We start from the raw sequence: 26,304 nt of genomic DNA, 5'->3' as shown, positions 1-26,304 counted from the left end.
ACACACAAGCACATATGCATACATACACTCATGCATATAATCACGTTTCATCAAACATATATTAACATTCCCCCCAGGGGAAACTGGGTAAAACACGTACAATGTACAAGGTTTATATAGTTTGCTTCTCTCTGTTTCCCTCCATTTATCTGCTTTCTTTTGTAATTCAGGTTTTCATTACATATATGAATTGTTGCATTTGAAACCATTATATTGTTGATAATAGAGGTAATTATTATTATTAGTCCTTATTAATAGTGTTTATATTAGTATTTGTATTGCTCCATATGTAGTGCAATAATGTTCATAGTATTTTTTGTATTATTAATATTTACTTCACTGACTGTTTCTTTGCTAAAAATGTTCATATAATATTTGTACATATCGGATTTGCTGATGTTGTTGTTGCTCTGTCTTATCCCCCTTTTGTCCCTGCAATTTTTCCCCTTTGTTCTCTTTTTTTTTTTTTCTTCAAACATTAAATACATCCATTTAATAAAGTCAAATACAAATAAGGCAACAAGAGAAGTATCCCACACTTCTCTTGTGTAAAGTAAATATGTGTAGCAGATATGGGCATCTACAGGACAGGACACAGAAAACCCCAACAAAACCCTCTTTCTTAACTTCTAATAACAAGGAAGATAACTTTAGTATTGTATTACATCACAAAGTCTAATCAAAGAATAAAAGACAGTTGATTAACGCTCACATGACTTTCTTCCTTATGATCTCAACTCGCTACACTGCAGTATTGTAAAAGGTTTCATAACAACACAAGTGCTGTAAACATATCTGTCTCCCTTTAACTTATGGTCCATTCCTTTACGACTATTTCTAGTGATGGCGTAGCAGACAAGAGCACTGGCCCCTCACCAAAGCTCTTGGGATCTGCCGTCTTGACCAAACATGGTCATAGCTCCTGTCAGACTGAATATAAACACAAGTAAGGGATGGAACTACAGGGCAGGCGCTGATGGGAATAAAAGGAGACCTACAAGAGGCCCAACAAAGCCAGGGAAAGAAATGACAAGAGTATAGAAAGAGTAATTAGGAGTGAATGGAGGACACTTTTTATGTTTGTTGTTGTTGTCTAGTCTGTGATGCTGCTACTATACATGCAACATTGACATTGAAACTGTGGTTGGCTCAGCTGCTCTCTGCCCTCTTAGGAAGCGGCTTAAATTAGCTCCATCTTTATTGACACTGTGTAAATAAGTTCTTGAAGTGCCATGCATAAATGCTACAGCTAACCTCAAAGGTTTATTCCAATAAAAATAGCCTTTTAATTTATTCATCACCGCTTAGATTCCCTTCATATAATTTGTTTAATAAAGATTGTATGGTCTTTGATCTTCCTTTGAAATTTGGTGGGCTTTCGAATAGATTTTTGCCTTGAAATGTTCCGCATTAGTAGTTACGATTGGTAGAAATGCAGTAAACTCGAACCAGAAGCAATCCATAAACACTCTTGATTTTATTGGCACTCAATATGGTTAAGGGAGGTATTATTCCATGTGTAAATAAAATGAGTATCATTGTTCTTTGTAGTGGTTAACATCCTTAGAGATGTATTGGAGATTTTACCCCTCTCGTGTTGCGTAAGATAAAATATCAGGAACTTATGATTAATAAGCCTAATGTTAAGAAATAATTACTGGTAATATTAATTCAACATTTTGACCCCAGAAAATTATTATTAATTTATTGATAACATATCCATAAATCAATCAATCAATCAAAGCGTACTTATATCGCCCTTAATTCCAAATGTCTCAAAGGGCTGCACAAGCCACAATGACATCCTCTGCTCAGATCCCACATCAGGCAAGAAAAAACTCAACCCACTGGGAACAATGAGAAACCTTGGAAGGGGACAAAACTGAACATCCTTCTTTCTCTCTCTGATACAACTCTTGTATTAGATCTCATTGTGTAAATTATTACTGTACAGTATCCCGACTGCCGAAGTTAGCAGACAAAAGTGATATTTACCGAGCAGTGTGACCTCCTGGGTGATGCCGTAGATATCGATGATGGCCCAGAGGGGGCAGCCGATGCTCAGCCCACAGTGGAAGAGGATTGGCTCTCCGTCATTGATACTGTAGAACACCCTTCCGTGGCGATCTGCCCAGAACGCCAGCACGTTGTCTTTCAGGGCAAGTCGCTCAGGCAGTGCCTTGGCCCAGTATCCCGGCCGCGTCACCAGATCTGGGCAGGCGTACTTGGGGATGTCTGTTGCCATCAACTCGTTGGGGTCCAGACTGGTGAAACCGAAGCGTAGAGCTCCGCTCCAGCCCGTGTGCACAGCACTGAGACGAAGTCGCACCTGAAATCATGACGATAGTCAAGTAACTTATTTCAACTGTTCCAAAATGGTGACTGTTAAGAGGAAAACAAACCTTCTCGTAGAGATGGACGGGCCTATGGCTGAAGGTGATGCCATTGCAGAAGCTGTTCTTGCGGATGGCGCGGCGAAGCTGCCCGTCCAGCCTGATATGTTTGCCCTTAGCGTTGGGGTGAAAGCGGGGCGACTCCATACCGATGCTAACGGAAGGTGCGGACCTTCTCTCAACTCCCGAGCCATTGTTGGGCAAGGTGTAGTACTGCCTGCTTGCCACAGGGCGGGGTTGCAGAGTCGCATCTGTACATGGAAAGCAAACACCCAAGAAAAACATAACTTTTACATTTTTTTGCTTTAACAAACACATTTTAATGCAACATGTGTGAGTTTGAGGTTAACATAGCGATCCAAGCGATAACAGCTGATGGAACAAGAAGCAAACATATCATCACCCAATAACTTGTATGCAAGCGGTCCATGGCAGTTGGTTGAGAGGGCAGAGGCCAGTTATGTAAAAGAGCCTTCAGTCTTAGACGCTTCCTTTCCCACACTGACACTACAGACCTCTGAGCTCCTCTCAACAACCTTGTTGTTTTATAGCAACCACATGACTCATTTATTCAGCAGAAACAAACAACATTAAGCATCCAAGTCAACGAAATGTGCTTTTGTGTAACAAAGACTAGCAAATGAAAAATTGACATTGATCATTACAATTAATACATTGTACTGATTTCATATACATGCAACATTTGAGTGTATCATCTATATTTTTATGAATATTTATTAATATGTTATATATTATGATTTGTGTTTAATTTGAACATGCATATTATATATATATATATATATATATATATATATATATATATATATATATATATATTTAATATAAATACATAGATTTTAATATAATTTAATGTTGTTCTGTTGTTGAATATGTATTTGCAGATTATCTTAAATTGTACTTTTTTTTGTATTGGTTTGTACAGTACAAATCATTTGAAAAAATAAGCTATAACATATGTGCTGTGTATTTGTAAAACAGTGCTGAAGGATAAGAATTTGGTAAACAAGTTATCATCGATTTACCTCAGGTCTTTTACTTAAGATCAAATCTAGGGATGCACCTAAATAAAAATTATTGTCCGAAACCGAAATAAATTATAATGACAATTTGTATTACCGTTGTATTTATGACCGTGACTATGTACTAATCTCACTAAAATCAAGCCATTGCCGTTGCACAAATTAGTATTTATCATTCAAAGATTAAAACAAACACAAAATTATGAAAAAAAAATATTTACCACTAGTATTACAACAGTAATAATTTAAAAAAAAAATGTATAGGCCAGATACTGAATGGCACCAAAGGCGAAGTCGACACTATTGGCAGTACTTTCCTTTTGTGCCGTGTTGTTCACATAATCAGAAATTTTGACATGTTGCCTCATCTTCAAACAAGCATGTGCTTTTTGCTTCCGTCATCACAGCATCCTGTTTCGGCAGTATTGCTCGGTGGGTAAAAGTAATTCACCAAAGATTTTCACCCGAAAATGCAACTTTGGGCAATTTTCTACCAAATCTTTATTGGCCATCTCTAGTCAAAATGTCCTTTTGTATATATATTCCTAATAATAATAGTAATAGTAATATATTCCTTATATGCTGTGTTTTGAATTTTGAAGAACTTAATGTTCCCAATAAATGAACTGAAATGAACAATTTGCAGTAAGAAGAAAAAAAAACATAATGTGAGGTCCAAATATTAGTTGGAATGAACACCCTTTGGAGTCACGCTCATAATGCTAATTATGTCACACGAGATGGAAAGTAGAGAGTTCAGCTTCCACGTGCTGGTGTTGATGTTATTTTTGTGCAATGGGGTGGAGGCCTCCTTGGCCAGCAGCATCAACAAACACTCAATGGACCAATTCTTGTCTCCCCCACAGTCCAGTGAAGATGCCCACTATTCAAGGGCTGAATCCCAATGGCCGTTAAATGAAATTAACAAGAGTTAGAACACAAACAAGCCAGAATTGTGTCATGTGATATGGTATCAAACATAGCTGAAGAGGTTAGTTGAGCATTATTTATGAGTCCAACGTTTAACCAAAGCAGCCCCAAGATACAATAACTAAGCATTAAATCAAGCAAATAGACGTTGCTACAAATTGTATTTGAAAGTCTCAGCCATGCCATCATTCACAAAATAGGCAAAAAGTTGAGAGTTTATCTGCTGACTTGACATTATAATTAAAACCGCTTTGAGGAATGTTTGCCTCTGCCAAGCGTGTAAGACAAAACACCTTTTCATCGCAACATTGGAGCATCAGAGTTGTAACAACGAACCCTGAATGTATTCGTCCGTGCATTTCACACAGAGTCCAGCAAGGCAGAACATTGCAATAACCGCGCGTGTTCACACAGCTGCACATAATACAGGATTAGACGTATGAGGTGGCGGCTTGTCCAGGGTGTGCCCCGCCTTCCGCCCAAAAGCAGCTGAGATAGTTTCCAGCGCCCCCCGCGACCCCGAAAGGGACAAGTGGTAGTATGGATTCAGTATGGATGGATAGACGTATGAAATATTTGCGACATTGGCTTTCAAGTTTCAACAATAACAGGGGTCAGTATGAAGTAGAAGTCAATCTAAACCTGAACCTTACATTGTGATCTCAACATTTTTAATCACAGATGGGTGAGAGGCGTGGTTCAAGTGGTAGAGCATCTGGTTTGAACCCACCTTCTGTCATCCTAGTCCAGTCCTGGGCAATTATTTTGACTCGGGGGGCCAAATTTAGAGAAGAAAATGTGTCTGGGAGCCGGTATATGTATTTTTAGGAACACTAATACGAAACCTCACAATAATGTCTGATTGAATGCTAAAAACGTTGTGACAGACCGCCTTAAAAAACGGAATGGAATTAAAAAAAATTCTATGAACGATAAAACACGGAATATTGACAAAATAGGAATGTCACACCACCTTTCGATCGACATATTTTAAAATCAAACGAAACGCAACAAAAATACAACAAACACAGGAAATATGAACGCGAAGGGTAAAAAAAACCCCACCTACAATCTGATATATCACTAAACTTTAGAACTTTGTTGTAAAAATCTCCTTGCGCGTCTGTCCCTGACACCCGCATTTCAGGCTGGCCTCTGTGGAAACGCTCCCCACCCACACTGCTTGGTGCCTCGTCTGAGCTGCTGTGACGTAGATTACCATAGTCACTAGTATATCATGCAAAAGCACAGATTCCAACCATTGAAATACTTTGTATAGTTCAAGACTTACGGTCATTTGAAAACATCACTGCACATCATAATGGCAGCTACAGTTTCCATCTTAAAGATCTAAAAAAATGATTTGGGAATGTCCGGGGGCCTGATTGAAAAGTTTAACGGGCCGCATGTGAATCCCCGGGCCTTAATTTTCCCAGGTATCTCCTAGTCTGTGCCGTTGTGTCCATGGGCAAGACACTTCACCCATCAAGCTCACCCACACTGGTGTAAAAGTACCTTAAACATGTAGATAATGGGTTTTACAATGTAAAAGAGGAGAAAAAGAGCTATGTAAATATAATTCACTTCACAGATGGCTCCGGTTCTCCATACTGTACCTCAAATTGGTGTCGGTGCTGGTCAGCTTTTAAGAGCAGTGTAAAAGGGGGCTAGAGGGCGTGATGAATTGTTTATTGCCATTAGTTTCTGTGAGAAATTGTGCAAAGCAAAAGACCATTGAAATTTTTTGTAAATCTGCATAAAAAAGCAAAACGGAGAATTGATTTTCTCTACGTTATTCTTTGTGAAACATAAAGTAGTCAGCTAACCAACATAGTGACAATGGAGTTTTTTTAAAGTCAAGTCTGTTAAACCAAGAGTTGACAAACTGGTCAGAAGGCAAAAATCTCCTTTCTTGTGTTTTTTTTTGTATTGAGTGTCATCTACTGCTCTCCACAATGTTTTAATGTGTAAATGTCTAATTGAGTTTAAAGACCTACTGAAATGACATTTTTTTATTTAAACGGGGATAGCAGATCCATTTTATGTGTCATACTTGATCATTTTGCAATATTGCCATATTTTTGCTGAAAGGATTTAGTAGAGAACATCGACGATAAAGTTCGCAACTTTTGGTCGCTGATAAAAAAAGCCTTGTCTGTACCGGAAGTAGCGTGACGTCGCAGGTTGAAAGGCTCCTCACATTTCCCCATTGTTTACACCAGCAGCGAGAGCGATTCGGACCGAGAAAGCGACGATTACCCCATTAATTTGAGCCAGGATGAAAGATTCGTGGATGAGTAACGTGAGAGTGAAGGACTAGAGTGCAGTGCAGGACGTATCTTTTTTCGCTCTGACCGTAACTTAGGTACAAGGGCTCATTGGATTCCACACTCTCTCCTTTTTCTATTGTGGATCACGGATTTGTATTTTAAACCACCTCGGATATTATATCCTCTTGAAAATGAGAGTCGAGAACGTGAAATGGACATTCACAGTGACTTTTATCCCCGCGACAATAATTGGTGAAGCACTTTAGCTATGAAGCTAACGTGATAGCATCGAGCTTAAATGCAGATAGAAACAAAATAAATAAGCCCCTGACTGGAAGGATAGACAGCAGATCAACAATACTACTATCAGGAGACACCGAACCAAACACTGGACCTGTAACCACATGGTTAATGCTGTGCTGCCTGTCGAAGCCTAGCAATACTGTTGCTAACGACGCCATTGAAGCTAACTTAGCTACGGGACCTCGTCAGAGCTATGATAAAAACATTATCTCTCCACCTACGCCAGCCCTCATCTGCTCATCAACACCCGTGCTCACCTGCGTTCCAGCGATCGACGGCGCAACAAAGGACTTCACCCGATCATCGATGCGGTCGGCGGCTAGCGTCGGATAGCACGTCTGCTCTCCAAGTCAAAGTCCTCCTGGTTGTGTTGCTGCAGCCAGCCGCTAATACACCGATCCCACCTACAGCTTTCTTCTTTGCAGTCTTCATTGTTCATTAAACAAGTTGCAAAAGATTCACCAACACAGATGTCCAGAATACTGTGGAATTTTGCGATGAAAACAGAGCTGTTTGTATTGAAATACAATGTGTCCGAATACTTCCGTTTCAACCATTGACGTCACGCGCAAACGTCATCATACATAGACGTTTTCAACCGGAAGTTTCGCGGGAAATTTAAAATTGCACTTTATAAGTTAACCCGGCCGTATTGGCATGTGTTGCAATGTTAAGATTTTATCATGTCATCCGTGCCAGCAATCGGAGGGTTGCTGGTTACTGGGGTTCAATCCCCACCTTCTACCATCCTAGTCACGTCCGTTGTGTCCTTGGGCAAGACACTTCACCCTTGCTCCAGATGGGTGCTGGTTAGCGCCTTGCATGGCAGCTCCCGCCATCAGTGTGTGAATGTGTGTGTGAATGGGTGAATGTGGAAATACTGTCAAAGCGCTTTGAGTACCTTGAAGGTAGAAAAGCGCTATACAAGTATAACCCATTTATCATTTATTTATTATTCATCATTGAAATATAAACTATCAGACTGCGTGGTCAGTAGTAGTGGGTTTCAGTAGGCCTTTAAAGTCATCATTTTGAATACGAACAGCAGCAGAAAACAACTAACAACGATAGGTTCACAAATTAAAGATCATGGCAATGTACAGTATACAAAGTACAATACACAGAAGTATTCGTTGTGGGGAAAAATACATTGTCTGGTCATTAAATTGTGGCAAAGCAACACATCATCAAGGGTTTTTGCTAGTCATAAATAGTTTAGCATATATGGTACAATACCGTCACAGACCATAATCAGTGTTGGCGCAAGGAATGTTCAAAGTGGGGTCCCAGGGACCCCATCAAGTCATTAAAAAGGGGTCCTACAGTACATTTTTGGGGTGCCACTTTTTGTAACCCTTTTGAAAACAAATGATAAATGTATGCATTATCCTGTTATATCTCACATTCTATATTGTGTTTTGTAAAAAAAGGTTGTCATAAACGTTACTTCATTCATTGAAAAAATAATACAAAAGAAAACAATTTGTATGCATATGTAAATAAGAAATTGTACCGGAAAGTTAATTACTTTGAAGCAGACCAATAAAAACGCAATAAACGGGGACGGAAATTTGACTCTGCAAATATAAACAAAACAAAACACCAGCGAAAACCTATAATCGATAAAAAAATAAGTAAACCGGAGTGTTGACCCGGAGAAGGCAGGGTTGGTAAAAAAAAAAATACAAATCCGGAAATGCATGTCCTTTCTGATTTCTATGCGTAAAAAGACACAAAAAGTGCGTTGACGCAAACAGTGATAATGATTATTTGACAATGTACTATGAAAGACCTTTACAATGACTTCTTATTTCCCTCTAGATTACAATAAATGATAAATGGTAAATGGGTTATACTTGTATAGCGCTTTTCTACCTTCAAGGTACTCAAAGCGCTTTGACAGTATTTCCACATTCACCCATTCACACACACATTCACACACTGATGGCGGCAGCTGCCATGCAAGGCGCTAATCAGCAGCCATCAGGAGCAAGGGTGAAGTGTCTTGCCCAAGGACACAACGGACGTGACTAGGATGGTAGAAGGTGGGGATTGAACCCCAGTAACCAGCAACCTTCCGATTGCTGGCACAGCCACTCTACCAACTTCGCCACGCCGTCCCAATCAAATTATAATCCAGATGACAATCCGGATAAGTAACAGTAATAGAACATTTGAACTCTTAAGTGAATCAGTGTGACTCTTTGGGACACGCAGCAAAAGCAATTAGATGACACACTAAATTATCTGTCCTTTGAATTAGCATCAGAGGTTAGCCCCCAAAACATTAATATGATACTAATTTGGATGCTATTAAGGCCCTTAGATGATTATCATCAATTATTCATTGAGGAATTGCTAAAAAACTGATTTTTATTTATTTATTTTGCACATCATCCACAATCCCTATGTGAGACAGGAAAACACGTCAGTCCTTTTTCCACGCGTTCTACATAGTTAAAAATCGTGAGTACCAAGCGGCTAACAATACAGGTAATGGGGATTCACCTACCGTATTTTTCGGAGTATATATCGCACCGGAGTATAAGTCGCACCTGCCGAAAATGCATATTAAAGAAAGGAAAAAAGATATATAAGTTGCACTGGAGTATAAGTCGCATTTTTGGGGGAAATTTATTTGATAAAACCCAACACCAAGAATAGACATTTGAAAGGCAATTTAAAATAAATAAAGAATAGTGAACAACAGGCTGAATAAGTGTACGTTATATGAGGCATAAATAACCAACTGAGAACGTGCCTGGTATGTTAATGTAACATATTATGGTAAGAGTCATTCCAATAACTATAACATATAGAACATGCTATACGTTTACCAAACAATCTGTCACTCCTAATCGCTAAATCCGATGAAATCTTATACGTTTAGTCTCTTAGGTGAATGAGCTAAATAATATTATTTGATATTTTACGGTAATGTGTTAATAATTTCACACATAAGTCGCTCCTGAGTATAAGTCGCACCCCCGGCCAAACTATGAAAAAAACTGCGACTTATAGTCCGAAAAATACGGTACATAAATTGGATATATATGCGATCTGTCCTCAATGTGAATGCTCCCGCCCTCAGGTCACATCAATCCGACCAGAACATCATCAGAAAGCGACAAGCGTCATAATTATATTCGCCAAAATAGACGACTATAAAATACATAGTTGACAACAGAGCAGAAAATAGGTGGAAAAAATGTTTTAGGAACACACGGAACGTTCCACCACTCCTGTCTCTGACAACTCTACAAGCAGACTTTGAAGCAAAATATCGGTATATATATTTTGTCTATATAGCCCTCTAAAAAACCTCCAATAACATTTTCCAGACAGGCTGTAAGCTTGTAGGCACATTAACAACATGTAATACTTTCACAATAAACTTACCGTATTTTAAAAGCCACTACTTTTTTCCTACACTTTGAACCCCGTGGCTCATAAAATTAATGTATTTCTCTTCGCTTATGTCCATAATGTTTTGTGGACAAAAAGTTTTCATAAAACACCCGCAGAGACTGAAGAGGTGTGTTATTGTTTGGTGCCATCTTTTGGATGAGTTTGCCTGTTTGCTGCAAGTTGAACGTCGACAGTATTTCCTTTTGTTTAGCGCCGAGAACCGGAAGTACAAGTAACGTTCTGTATTTTAGTCGTCCGTAGCGTTCTACTTGTATGGCTCCTTCATTCATCACTCCAAGCAACGTTTGTAAGTTTTACAATGTAACTAAAAGGATTCATACTTATGGGCACTAAACCGTCACATGTTTGATAGGAGTGTTTTCATGCATGTTTGTACGTACTATTGTAATATAACCAAGCTGGCATTGTTAGCATTAGCTAATATGCTAACATGTTTACGAGTGTCTGTGTTAGTATTATTAACTTACAGTGGCATTCTTTTTGTATTGTTTTAGTTTCACAAATTTCTAAGTAATTTAACTAAAACGTCACCGTGGAGTTATTGAGTCTGTCTAGCTGATTGGAGAGCTAGCTTCTGCAGCTAGTGGGTCTACAATGATGACTTTTGTTTTGTTTCATTAGCCATTTGACTGCCATGTTACAGGCACCGTTTGAAAACAATTTAGCTATGTAAATAAATGTGTACAAAATAACTCATTTCACAACTTATACATCTTCGTCTTATAGTCCGGTGCGGCTGATATATGGAAATCTATTTTTTTCTTCAAAAAATTGAGTGGGTGCGGCCTGTACACCGATGCAAATCTAATCCCAGCAGACTTCGTTAGTGACGCCACCAGTGACTACTTTGGCACAAATGATCCAGATGTTCGTGCAGCGTTGTAGCACGAGTGGTAATTGTTTCATCATTTAGCCTGCTCAGTGGCCTTGTGGTTAGAGTGTCCGCCCTGAGATCGGTAGGTCGTGAGTTCAAAACCCGGCCGAGTCATACCAAAGACTATAAAAATGGGAGCCATTACCTCCCTGCTTGGCACTCAGCATCAAGGGTTGGAATTGGGGGTTAAATCACCAAAATGATTCTCAAGCGCGGCCACTGCTGCTGCTCACTGCTCCCCTCATCTCCCAGGGGGTGGAACAGGGGATGGGTCAAATGCAGAGGATAATTTCACCACATCTAGTGTGTGTGTGACTATCAGTGGTACTTTAACTTTAACAAAATAAGAACATAACAATACCGTCCCTTACTATGTCCACTTTCACTGGGATGGTTTCATCTTTCAGCACTTGTGCTCCCTTTTAGCTGGTAAATTCAGAAAAGTACTGGGTAAAAAAATGCAGAAAGCAAACATTCGAGTCTTCCGAGTGATGTCGTCGAGCCACTATCCACTGCTTCAGTCGGTACAAATTGTGGAATTTTAAAGTTGAACAACTTCTCGGTTTATGGCCACAACCTTCTACTCTACACGTGTAAGGCATTAATTAAAATCTACTATTACCTTTTACAAAGGCAATACAGCAGCAGCTTCAGTAGCTAACTTATCTTTCGTTAATGGCCTAAGGTGCTGTAAACAAGGTGCTGTGTTACTCCACCCGAAAAGTAGTTCCTGGGTGATAGCTCCTCCAATAACCATGTTGCTATACCTTGGTTATTGTACAGGGCATGACATGTAAATGGGGTGTTCTTGGCGGGTTTTTTTAATGTTTTTTATAGGCGCAATAGAATAATCCTCATTACTTCCTTTGTTAGCCGCCTCGTGCTAGCAGTGGTTCACTATGTAGGATGCACATAAACTGAAAACACTGATGTCCTTGTTACAAATAACGATTTAGCATGATGGGCAAAATAGAAAATAAAAAAGTGCCCTTTTCCTTACGACCGATAAATTGATAAAAGATGATGCATTTGTTGTTATCAATGCAAACTATTTTGTTTGTAAACCCCTTTGCATTTTCATGGCACCAGTCCAAGGCAAGTCAGGTTATTCACATGTGAATAACGCTGTATAATAGACTGTATTTACATTATTCACATGTGAATAATGCTGTATCAATCAATCAATCAATCAATGTTTACTTATATAGCCCTAAATCACAAGTGTCTCAAAGGGGTGCACAAGCCACAACGACATCCTCGGCTCAGATCCCACATCAGGGCAAGGAAAAACTCAACCCAATGGGACAATGAGAAACCTTGCTGTATAATAGATGGTATTTATATTATTCACATGTGCATAATGCTGTATAATAGACTGTATTTATATTATTCACATGTGAATAATGCTGTATAATAATGGACCGTATTTATATTATTCACTTGTAAAAAAATACCTAAGTGTTTATTGTTTATTGTGAGCAAACTGTGGTGCTGAATTTCCCCCAGGGATCAATAAAGTACTTTCTATTCTATTCTAAAAACCTCTTCCAGAGCACCTCAAACTTGAAGAGCCAGTTGATTTATTCAAGGCAAAACCAGGACAGGCCACACTATAAGTGTGGGTCTCATTGACAAGAGAGCAGAAATAGATCATCATAAGACATGAGCACAAGACGCTTCACGCAAGACAGCTTAAGTATAAGCATCAAGACAGACAGAGCAGAGACATTATTCTCTATTACCTCTAGGCATGTCATACACTAAGTCCTTTTCTACAAGACCAAGGAGCTTTGATGGTTTTAAAGACAATTTCTTAGTGTTACTCATACTGCATCTTTGATGAAAGTCCACTTTTCATCATATGCTCCGATTTGGGAAATTGAACATGAACATAAATGAAAATGCCGTGCAGTCGCTTTCATTAAGTACAGATAGTTCCATTGGAGCAACGGATGCCGAGTGCTTCCTCCCCACAAGTCACACGCGTCGGCGGGCCCTGGTAGCAGTGACTACATCATATCTAGCCAGAGTGGGGGCGTGGGAGTGGGACAGGCAGTGAATCAAAAGCGACATGGGGAACTGATTATAAAGTATTGTGCTTTAGGTGTCGGGACAAAATAGTGACATCGTGAAGATTTATAATGACAACACGACTAATGTGCACAATCAGGAGTCATTGCCTGGCAATCACTTGAGATTGTACTCCGGGAATAATGTGTCTGACACAAAACAGGCTGATGTGTCACTGCTATCAGGAATAAAAGACACATTTACCCCAATAGGGTGGAGCTCATGAGAAAAAGCATGCAGCCGAGAGACGACACAGTGGATGGACGGAAAGGTGTTCAAATGTATACAGTGTAATATAACTTAAAGTGAATCTACTTAAATTATGGTGAAATGATAATATAATATGTCATTGATTCAATCAAAAAGTCCCCCTGAGCAGTAGGGATGGGTGGTTTGGCCCAAAATCTATACTGCGATGTATATTGCAGCCTCCAGCGATAACGATAAAAATATATCACAATATATTATTTGGTATATATAAATTATAATATGTTTCAAAATGAGTTACACAGGCTCCTAAATTGACTGCTGACATATGCAGTAACATATTACATTCATTCTGTTTATATTATTTTCTCAAAATTATTATTAATCTACTTGTTGATTTACTGTTAATATCTGGTTACTTATTCTGTTGTTTGGATAATTTACATAGCCGTATTTTCCGGACCATAAAGCGCACCGATGCCGATGAATGGTCTCTTTTTTCATATATTAGGCGGAGTCAAATTATTATTTATTTTTTCTAAATTGAAAACACTTCCTTGTGATCTACATAACCACACTGTAATGGTGGTTCTTTGGTCAAAATGTTGCATAGATTATGTTTTACAGATGATCTCAAAGCCGCTTTCTGACAATCGCTTCCGGATGCGCCATTTTGTGGGCGGTCTTATTTACGTGGCTCACCTTCGGCAGCGTCTTCTCCCCGTCATCTTTGTTGTAGCGGTGTAGCGTGCAAGGACGGGAGTGGAAGAAGTGTCAAAAGATGGAGCTAACTGTTTTAATGACATTCAGACTTTACTTAAATCAATAACGGAACAACCACACCGGAAATGTGTGCCATGAAAAACTGTCCGACCGGTACTCTAATAATTAAAGTTCCTTAGGTGAATAATGTAAACTCACTACGCCGGTATGTTTTAGCGCTTTCATGGCGATTTTACCGACAGATATAAGTAAGAACTACTACTACTTTTTATTAGAACTGGCAACAGCGGAGGATGAATGTCCCACAACAAGAAGATAGATACAAAGAAGAAGATTATCGACTACGGTGTTGAACTACAAAGGCAGACGCGCACAATTTTTCAGGATCTACGCAGATCCCAAATACAGATCATCAGGTACCAGAAGGTAAGAAAAGTTGCTTTTGCATAATATTGCGAAACAATTAGCCAGATAATATGTCTTACCTTATACACACACCATAATAATAATCATATGTTTAATGCGCCTACAATCCTTCAAGCGTTGCGGCTTCATAGCTTACCAAAGTCGTACTAAAACATTTTGATAGATTTTTGAGCGCCATGTGTAGTTTTCTATATTTTCAATGGAACGTTTAAAATGTTGATGTTGTTTACTTGAGACACATCATAATGCAGTCTACACGTATCTCTTATGTTTGACTGCCATCTACTAGTCACAGTTATCATTACACCATGTACCAAATAAAATAGCTTGGAGGTGGGTATGCTCAATCAAGATTATTCCTTACATTAGGCACACCGGGTTATAAGGCGCACTGTCGAGTTTTGAGGGGAAAAAAAATATTTTAAGTGCGCCTTATAGTCCGGAAAATACAGTAGTTTGGGGGCAATACTATAAATGTGGGTATTGATCCAATACCAAGTAGTTACAGAGGGAGTATTGGTCAAACCGATACTGATACCTACATTTTTCTAGATCATTTAATGATTACATTTTTGATCACAATTATAATCAGACAAAAACACAGGATGGTGGTGTAACAATATCCATTCCATTTTTTTCATTACGACCTGCTATTGGCTCTGATTTAAATCCTTAGTTTGTTGCCTTAAAGGGGGCCTATTATGCAAAACCAACACATGTTTTTGTTTATTTAGGATCTGAATAAGTCCCCGAAAATTTGAAATCAAACCATAGAGGCATTGTGGAGATGTTTATAAAACAATCTTGCCTTCCTTCTTTCTTTCTCTAAACGAGCCGTTTGGAATTTGCACAACCTGTGTCGTTTTTCCCACTGGCGACGTCAACGGATTATCCACATATGGTGGGAATTTACCCAAAGTGCTTGGCGTGAGTCCGCCATTGTAGTCTGACTATACTAAATAATCTCCTTTTTCCCTATCCTCTTGTTGTGGGGCAGACTGGCTCGTACATGCACATGAATTCTCCACTGTTGCCATTTCTAATGTGAAGTAGCGTATAGTTCTAACTTATGTGTCAGTAGACTCCATATGGAAGCGTTGAAAAATACAACATGGCTGACGAGAAGATGTAGTCGAAGTGGAGGCACGTAAATAAGATGGCCCATAAAACTGCACATTCTGGAGAGACGGTCAGAAAGCGGCTTGAAGACAGTCTGTAAAACAAAATCTATGCAAAAGTTTGACCAAAGGACCACCGTTACATGTTATGTAAACCACCAAGTGTGTTAAATGTCAGGAAAAAATATAATATGACCCTTTTAAAGCCCTCCCGTGTCTAGAGACTTATTTCCTGAGTTTGTAAACAACAATAAAAACGACTAAATATTTTTTCATAGTAAAAAATATCGATCAAACCACTGTGGTATTAACCTGATACTGTAGTAGGTAATCATACTGTCAAAATTTTTATCAATTTGACCACCTTGATTACATCCGAGAGCTCTAGCTTGCGGTTATCGATGAGCATATCTTCCTACAGTGTGTAGTGTAGCATGTTTACCTATTTCTCACCCTCTTGGGAGGATCTTTGTGAGAAACGTAGTCTATCTGCTGCCATGGCGGCGAGTATTACCAACTTAGAAGTGGCGTTGCAGTTGCACTGTAGAGGGACATTAGGTCCCAGCAAGGACACTACATTGCATTGAGGATGTGTTCGTTCACTCGTCACCGTCACATTTGCGGACACCGTCATCAACATGCATTAACACGACATAACGGCAGTATTAAAAGCGCTAACGTCGGCCAAATTTATATCGCATATCGTCTATATCGTAGTAACGACCGTGTACTGATACTATACATGGTATCGTCAGTCGGTATACTGTATGTATCGATCCACCCACCTCTGCATATCCTAGCATATCCATCTATGGTGTGTAATGCAACATGTTTAGCTATTCATCGTCCTCTAGTGCAGTGGTTCTTAACCTTGTTGGAGGTACCGAACCCCACCAGTTTCATATGCGCATTCACCGAACCCTTCTTTAGTGAAAAATAAAATGTTTTTTTTTTTCAAGTTTAGACAAAGTTATATGTTTTTGGTAACACTTTAGTATGGGGAACATATTCTAAGTAACAAAGACTTAATTTAGAGTTTTTTGGACACAAGGGGAACATATTCTAAGTAACAAAAACTTAATTTAGAGTTATTTGGTTAGGGTTAGGGTTAGAGGGTTTGGGCCAGGGTTAGAGGGTTGGGGTTATAATAAGGCCATGCCGAATAAGGCATTAATAAGTACTTAATAATGACTAGTTAAGAGTCAATATGTTACTAATTTGCATGTTAATAAGCAACTGATTAATGGTGAATATGTTCCCCATACTAAAGTGTTACCATGTTTTTTTACTGGTGCACAAAATGAACCGTTCATGAACATCACCTTGTTCAAACAACAAAACCAACACAGCGCATAAACTCACAATAAATTACACACCTGCAAATCAGTCTGACTTCTGCTGTTGCCGTATCCGTAATACGCCAATACCTAAAGTTTTTATTTACACGATGAGTCGGGTGTGTCTTGACCTCCGCTGAACCCCTGAGCCCGACTCACCAAACCCCTGGGGTTCGATCGAACCCAGGTTAAGAACCACTGCTCTAGTGATACTTGTAAGAACAGTCATCAAAGAAAAAGGAACCCCCAAATTACTCAGACAAAATTTTTTTCGAGATTAAGCGATGTCTTTTACGAGTTTACATCTTTGGCTGTCAATTCAGTCTTCCTCAGAGCAGTCACTACTTATAGTGTAATATTTGGCTGGCCATGTTTTGGCCTCCCTAATCTCTTACTCTCTCTTTCTTTCTCTCTCTAATTTTGTCTGCACAATGTTTTTAGTAAACATGTTTGCAGCGTGTTTTTACATGGGACACGCCGCTGTCAGACACAGAGCTAGCCGCGCCACACCGTGCCTTGAACCCGAGGCAGATCCCGCCGTTTGCATCGGTGGAACTCGTCGGAAGTTGGACGCGGCGCACTTCCTGGAGGTGTAGCTCTCCTCAGGCGCAGGAAATGATCCTTCCGTGTGTTTACTATTTTGTTATGACTTTTACTTCCTCTAGTTCAGGGGTGTCCAGAGGGCGGCCCACGGGCCACTCGAGTTTTGTTAGCCCCCAGCTTATTGTCGGGAAAAGAAAAAAAAACTGTAAGAATGTAAGAAAAAAGACGTAAAAAGCAGAAATTTTGACAGCAATATATAATAATAATAATACGCGTTGTCACCTGCAAAACAAAACGGACGCAAATTGTTGTCTTTGAATATACAGTATATGTCTGTTTAGAAAAAATTTAAAAAATTAAAACATTAAAGTGGAAAAAGTTTGTACACCCCTGCTGTAGTTAGTCAATATTGATGTTTTCTTGGCTCTGCGCCAGACTCAAGGATTTTAACTAGAGATGTCCGATAATATCGGACTGCCGATATTATCGGCCGATAAATTCTTTAAAATGTAATATTGGAAATTATCGGTATCTGTTTCAAAAAGTATAATTTATGACTTTTTAACGGACGTAGGGAGAAGTACAGAGCGCCAATAAACCTTAAAGGCACTGCCTTTGCGTGCCGGCCCAATCACATAATATCTACAGCTTTCCACACACACAAGTGAATGCAAGGCATACTTGGTCAACAGCCATACCATTCACACTGAGGGTGGCCGTATAAACAATTTTATCACTGTTACAAATATGCACCACACTGTGAACCCACGCCAAACAAGAATGACAAACACATATCGGGAGAACATCCGCACCGTAACACAACATAAACACGACAGAACAAATACCCAGAACCCCTTGCAGCACTAACTCTTCCGGGACGCTACAATATATACCCTCCTAACCCCACCTCAACCCCCCCCCCTCCCCCCCAACCCCGCCCACCTCAACCTCCTCATGCTCGCTCAGGGAGAGCATGTCCCAAATTCCAAGCTGCTGTTTTGAGGCATGTTAAAAAAAATAATGCACTTTGTGACTTCAATAATAAATATGGCAGTGCCATGTTGGCATTTTTTCCCATAACTTGAGTTGATTTATTTAGGAAAACCTTGTTACATTGTTTAATGCATCCAGCGGGGCATCGCAACAAAATTAGGCATAATAATGAGTTGATTCCACGACTGTACATATCGGTATCAGTTGATATCGGAATCGGTAATTAAGAGTTAGAAAATTTCGGAATATCAGATATCGGCAAAAAAGCCATTATTGGACATCTCTAATTTTAACCTATCCAATCGCTACCGTGTTCATTTGTTTATCAGGGTGGGTTAGCCCTTTTCGAGGTAGAAAATGTCACCAATGTTTTGTTCGCTTTAATTAAGGATTTTTTAAAATATTTTTAAGTTTCCTTAGTTAACTTTGAAAGAATCACCACATTACTTGGGTTTACATGAATTCACGTCCGGCTGATTAAATATGCGTGGTGGTCAAGCCAGCGTCTGTTCTCGATGGGTAGCCTTTCTCAGAGAAAAATGCCCTATGCTTGCGTTGTTTTTGGCTGTACGAACCGTTCAAAATCACAAAAATGATAAATGTTTCTCCGGAGTTCCTCGAGACTTAATCAAGAAAAGCGGAAGAGTGGAAGATTTTTAGGAAAAGACGATAAAAAAAAAAGGGGCACGCACTTCAGACCAAGGGAGCAGAGTCGAAGAACGTGCAAGTTTGCAGTGATCACTTTGTCAAAGGTTTGTTTAATATACTTTGAACATTTAGTATTTGTAATTTAAGTATTATCTTGATATTATTTGTATTTTATCTTGTTTCGGAGTTCTTGAAACACATTTTTGCTATGAGTGTATCGTAAAGCACCAACTCGGCGAGTCTAAATAAAATAAATAGAATGTGAGCAAAACCTAAAAGAGTGAAGTTTTCACCAAAGGCAGCAATCCTAAATGAAGCTTTTAGCACATACACAATGTTGACATCTACAGTTATATTTCGATAAAGACGGGGCAAAACACGCTACTTGTAAACAGTGTGTGCAACAACAACAACAACAACAAACATGGCTGTAGACGCAAAGTAAATCATGAAATGCAACCTTAACCCGAGCAAAAACGATGCATGATTTATCCGGCAGAGTCTAATAGAAATTTTCTTGACCCAGCCACACACACATCCCTCTTACATGTGTGTAAGAGGGAAACATCCAAACATCAAAGAACAAGCAATTTTCTTGACCCAGCCACACACACATCCCTCTTACATGTGTGTAAGATGGAAAATTCCAAACATCAAAGAATACAAAGGACATTATAGACATTAACGGAGCAGAGCTGATGCAACCAGCCACTTCTACATACAGCTTTGAATAAAAAGTAAAAGAAACATATACACTGTGGTGACCTCTGCCGTGTTCCATGCCATCGTCTGCTGGGGTGGAGGGAGCATGGCCAGAGACAGGAGCAGACCCAACAAAGTCAAACCCAACAATAGTGCTCATGCCTTACGGCGAGAAGGTCCTGGGTTCGATTCCCGGGCTCTGGTTCTTTCTGTGTGGAGTTCGCATGTTCTCCCTGTAAATGTGTGGGTTCTGTCCGGGTACTCCAGCTTCCTCCCACCTCCAAAGACACGCACCTGGGAATAGCTTGAATGGCAACCCTAAATTGGCTGTGAATGGGAGTGTGAATGTTGTCATGTCTATCTGTGTTGGCCCTGCGATGAGGTAGCGACTAGTCTCGGGTGTACCCTGCCTTCCGCCCGCATGCAGCTGGGATAGACTCCAGGCCCCTCCTGAACCCCCGATGGATAAGCGGTAGAAAAAGGATGGTTGTATGGAGACAATGGCATCATCAAAATTAATAATCTTAACACACCTGGACATAAGTCATCCTCCATGAACCAGGAATGAACAAACAACTGAACTAACACAAATTTTGTACAATCAATAGTTCCAAAAATTCCATAACATACGATCATTCCAACCCTTCAATGCAAACACCTGCGTTATATCATGTGGCTCTTTACTGCAATTTCATAATAGGTATATATTTTCCTTTGTCCCACTGGCAATCACAGCACTTAACAACAGAAAACTACTGTAATAACCCCATGCAATAATAAGGTGTGCAATATTGGGATAGTGCAATACGGGAGGTGTGCAATACGGGGGGAGTGTAATGTGTGATCTCATAACTAACTGATATACCTGCGCACTGTTCACTGTCGTCACTGTATTGCCGGATTAACTGTATGTACACTCCCGTTCAAAAGTTTGGGGTCACCCAAACAATTTTGTGGAATAGCCTTCATTTCTAAGAACAAGAATAGACTGTCGAGTTTCAGATGAAAGTTCTCTTTTTCTGGCCATTTTGAGCGTTTAATTGACCGGAGACACCGAGAGTAACAAGCGGTAGAAAATGGATTAGAAAGGAAAGATTACAAATAAATAAATTAAAAAAACATTTTTTTTAAAACTTGGGACTTCCAGTGGGCCGGATTTTGGATGCTTGGGGGCCGGATCCGGTCCGCGGGCCGTAGTTTGGGGACCACTGCTCTAACATGAATGAGCTAAATAATATTATTTGATATTTTACGGTAACGTGTTAATAATTTCACACATAAGTCTCTCCTGAGTATAAGTCGCACCCCCGGCCAAACTATGAAAAAAAACTGCGACTTATAGTCCGAAAAATACGGAAACATATTATGGTAAGAGTCATTCAAATAACTATAACATATAGAACATGCTATACGTTTACCAAACAATCTGTCACTCCTAATCGCTAAATCCCATGAAATCTTATACGTCTAGTCTCTTACGTGAATGAGCTAAATAATATTATTTGATATTTTACGGTAATGTGTTAATAATTTCACACATGAGTCGCTCCTGAGTATAAGTCGCACCCCCGGCCAAACTATGAAGAAAACTGCGACTTATAGTCCGAAAAATACGGTATGTACTGTATGTAATAATAATAATGGATTATATTTTATATCGCGCTTTTCTATTGTTAGATACTCAAAGCGCTCACAGAGAAGTGGGAACCCATCATTCATTCACACCTGGTGGTGGTAAGCTACATTTGTAGCCACAGCTGCCCTGGGGTAGACTGACGGAAGCGAGGCTGCCAGTTTGCGCCTACGGCCCCTCCGACCACCACCTACAATTCATTCATCATTCATTTCACCGGTGTGAGCGGCACCGGGGGCAAAGGGTGAAGTGTCCTGCCCAAGGACACAACGGCAGCGATTTTTTGGATGGTAAGAGGCGGGGAGCGAACCTGCAACCCTCAGGTTTCTGGCACGGTTGCTCTACCCACTACGCCACGCCGTCCCATAATGTATGTATGTAAAACGTTGCATCTTGACGTCCAAGACAAATTTCTCCTGTGAGACATTAAAGGTAATTATTATTATTATCGGCTTCCTCCCACCTCCAAAGACATGCACATGGGGATAGGTTGATTGGCAACACTAAATTGGCCCTAGTGTGTGAATGTGAGTGTGAATGTTGTCTGTCTATCTGTGTTGGCCCCGCGATGAGGTGGCGACTTGTCCAGGGTGTACCCTGCCTTCCGCCCGAATGCAGCTGAGATAGGCTCCAGCGACCCCCCGCGACCCCAAAAGGGACAAGCGGTAGAAAATGGATGGATGGATTATTATTATTATTATTATTATTATTATTATTATTATTATTATTATTATTATATGGCTCTTTACAGCCAGGTGGGGGCGCTGTTCTCCCTGTATATATTTTTTTTAGATTATTTCATGCATGTAAACTATGATAATTTTTCTTAAAAATTTTTTTTTAAAACTGGCAACACTGATCAACATCTTATACAAACAGCATTGCCGAAACAAAAAAAATGAAATAGTGGCTGCAATTACTTTTTTATTACTAGTAATGCAAAATATAATTTGAACAAGAGTATGTTGTATCTGAGGGCAGCACGGTGGGAGAGGGGTTAGTGCGTCTGCCTCACAATACGAAGGTCCTGAGTAGTCGTGAGTTCAATCCCGGCCTCGGGATCTTTCTGTGTGGAGTTTGCATGTCCTCCCCGTGACTGCGTGGGTTCCCTCCGGGTACTCCGGCTTCCTCCCAACGCCAAAAACATGCACCTGGGGATAGGTTGATTGGCAACACTAAATTGGCCCTAGTGTGTGAATGTGAGTGTGAATGTTGTCCGTCTATCTGTGTTGGCCTGCGATGAGGTAGCGACTTGTCCAGGGTGTACCCTGCCTTCCGCCCGAATGCAGCTGAGATAGGCTCCAGCGACCCCCCGCGACCCGAAGGGAATAAGCGGTAGAAAATGGATGGATGTTGTATCTGTGAAAAATAATATATGGGTATAAATGGTATGGGGGAACCCTGTTTTAGGCTTGGAAACGGTTAAAAACTCAATGATTGGATGTCACCTGATAATAACCCTGTGGGGTACATTGTGGTCGTCTACAACAACACCTTTTGTAGACATCTTGATGCAATCAGGTGCATTTCTGCTTATCTTTGTGAGTACATTATTTATCTTTGTGAGTACATTATGCACACGCTGATTGACCTGTTCCCTAATGAGTGGTGCAGGTGACCCCTGGCTCCCTTCAAGCGCACCGATGTAGAATTATCGCATCGTTTTATCAACGAGAAATCGATCATCGTAAATATCCCCCCCGTGATGCACAGCTTGTGTCTCCACAACCGGAGCGAGAACAAGTCGAGGAAATAAAGGACAATAAGAAACGCGCTCCCGCACACGCATGGTGAGCGTCCTCCGTGTGTGTGTGTGAAATAAAACGGAAATCACGGAAAGCTCACCTATTAACGGTTTGGGTGTGGTGTTCCCCATTATGTCCACAAATTCCGCGCACCGGCTGCCGAATTCATCCAGATCGCAGAGTCCCCTCCGTCCATCCCATGCGTGCGTCCCCCTCGCTCTCGTCCTTTATGCCTCCACGCTGGTGAGGAGCATCTGCGTGGATCCGGATCAAACCGGGACTCCTGCGCGGTGGCTGTGCACAGACACAGCCGCTCCGAGGCAACCTTCGAGCCCCCTCCTCTATTTAGGAGGCGCCCGGCGCACTTTAAAGACACAGGAAGCAGGGATGAATGCTTCATAGGCTGTGTGATAATGCTTGATGACTTCTTCCTGGAGGTACTATAGGTCATATATTTACATACTGTGTATTTATCTACACACATATATAAGTAAAGTACCACTGATAGTCACACACACACACTAGGTGTGGTGAAATTACCCTCTGCATTTGACCCATCCCCATTTTCACCCCCTTGGGTTTTGAGGGGAGCGGTGAGCAGCAGCGGTGGCCGCGCTCGGCAATCATTTTGGTGATTGTTTGCGGATGACTCTGCCCTGCTGGTATCCGACAAGGACAAGTCACAGGTGGAGAAAATCCTCAGTGCTGAGCTCTGTAGAACTTGCACCAGGCTCGCTGACAACAAGCTATCCATACACTTGGGTAAAACGGAATCCATCCTGTTTGGGTCCCACATCAACCTTAAGAAAGTCAATGACTTCACTATAAAAGTGGGTGACATTGTTATCACCAGGAAAGATGAGGTCACCTACCTAGGTTCCATTCTAGAGGCTAACCTTTCCTGTGATAAAATGGCAACCAAGGTAATCAAAAAGGTTAACCAACGAACGAGATTTCTCTACACAAAAGCACCATGAGGATTCTGGCGGGAACTCTCGTTCAAACCTTTTTCGATTACGCATGCACCTCCTGGTACCCTAGCACCTCCAAAACCCTCACATCTAAACTCCAAACATCTCAGAACAAGCTAGTCAGGTTACTGCTAGACCTCCACCCCAGATCCCACCTCACTCCTACCCACTTCTCCAAAGTGGGCTGGCTCAAGGTGGAGGACAGGGTTAAACAACTTGCACTGAGCCTAGTCTATAAAATCCACTACACCTCCCTGATACCGAAGTACATGTCAAACTACTTCCTTAACGTAAATGACCGCCATAACCACAACACCAGGGGGAGCTCCACTAACCACGTTAAACCCAGATTCCGAACTAACAAAGGTCTTAACTCATTCTCTTTCTATGCCACATCAATGTGGAATGCGCTCCCAACAGGTATAAAAGAAAGGGCATCTCTATCCTCCTTCAAAACCGCAATAAAAGTTCACCTCCAGGCAGCTACAACCCTAAACTAACACCCTCCCCGGATTGCTAATAATCAAATGCTAATAATCAAATGTAAACAATCAAATGCAGATACTTTTTTATGCCTTCTGATCTCTCTCTCTCTCTCTCTCTCTCTCTCTCTCTCTCTCTCTCTCTCTCTCTCTCTCTCTCTCTCTCTCTCTCTCTCTCTCTATGTCCACTACTTGCTGTCCATATCCTACCCCACCCCCACCCCCCTCCACACCCCTGATTGTAAATAATGTAAATAATTCAATGTGATTATCTTGTGTGATGACTGTATTATGATGATAGTATATATGATAGTATATATCTGTATCATGAATCAATTTAAGTGGACCCCGACTTAACCAAGTTGAAAAACTTATTCGGGTGTTACCATTTAGTGGTCAATTGTACGGAATATGTACTTCACTGTGCAACCTACTAATAAAAGTCTCAATCAATCAATCAATCAATCAATTTAACCCCCCATTCAACCCCTTGATGCTGAGTGCCAAGCAGGGAGGTAATGGGTCCCATTTTTAAAGTCTTTGGTATGACTTGGCCGGGGTTTGAACTCATGACCTACCGATCTTAGGGCGGACACTCTAACCCAGGTGCGTCCAAAGTGCGGCCCGGGGGGCATTTGCGGCCCGCAGCTAATTGTTTACCGGCCCGCCACACATTCTGGAAATGCTATTGCAAAAATTTAAAAAAACATTTAAAAAAAGTGGATTGAGGTGAAATCGAACTAGAAAAAGTTGCAATGTTGACACTAAGCTGCCATGCAGGCTGTTTTTTTCTTCTTTTGTCTATCTTTATTATAATTTGTTTTGCCATTGCTCCAAAAAAAAACAAAATATCAATGTTATAATTGATTATTGGCCTATTCAAGGCTCCAATTATTTCAAATATTTCACTTTAAAATGTTTTATGTGGAAAATATTGCTATTGTGTGGTTGCCATACAAAAACATCAACATTTTCTTTGACAAAAGAGCATAAATCAAACAAAATAATAGTTCAAACGTAAAATCGACAGATATATCTGAAGTTGATCTTGTAACTTAAGTGTTGAAAGTAAAAAAAAAAAAAATAATAAAAATGTATCACTTTATATGAGTGGGGCTCCTTTTGGATCCCAAATATATTTAATGGGATTTGATTTATCTTTTCACTGTGATTATTCAAAAATAATAATGAACTAAAATCAATAGTGTCCTGCATTATTGATCTTTTTAAGGCTCTAATTACTTCACATCAAACATTGCTTTCTGAATGTTTTGGGCAGTGGGGGAAATACTGCATGTTTCAGTTTTATTATAAAAAAACAAAGTTGTCTTTGACAGAAAAGGCATAAAACCTTTTTTTTTTTTTTTTTACTTTATATCAACCTGAAGTTGATATACTAAAGAGATTTACTGTAAGCGTTAAATAAATAAAAATAATAATAATTTGACTTGTTTTAAACATTTTAAT

The 26,304-nt window shown here is 40.1% G+C and overlaps 1 protein-coding gene across 1 annotated transcript in view; it reads right to left on the bottom strand.

The window, feature by feature from the left end:
* neurl1b (neuralized E3 ubiquitin protein ligase 1B) overlaps positions 1 to 23,713 on the bottom strand; it is a 32,586-nt gene extending 8,873 nt beyond the window's left edge. The window contains exons 1-3 of the mRNA XM_062043773.1: positions 23,485 to 23,713; positions 2,403 to 2,644; positions 1,996 to 2,329 (exon numbers count right to left, since the gene is read on the bottom strand). Of these exons, the coding sequence (XP_061899757.1) occupies positions 1,996 to 2,329; positions 2,403 to 2,644; positions 23,485 to 23,515 (607 nt within the window). The 5' untranslated portion in view covers positions 23,516 to 23,713. The remainder of the gene's footprint in view (positions 1 to 1,995; positions 2,330 to 2,402; positions 2,645 to 23,484) is intronic.
* Positions 23,714 to 26,304: the final 2,591 nt, after the last annotated feature.

The sequence above is a fragment of the Entelurus aequoreus genome, linkage group LG04 (assembly GCF_033978785.1).
Source record: "Entelurus aequoreus isolate RoL-2023_Sb linkage group LG04, RoL_Eaeq_v1.1, whole genome shotgun sequence".
NCBI lineage: Eukaryota > Metazoa > Chordata > Actinopteri > Syngnathiformes > Syngnathidae > Entelurus > Entelurus aequoreus.
The sequence above is the reverse complement of the archived record's forward strand: the minus strand, read 5'-3'. Positions and strand labels throughout refer to the sequence as shown.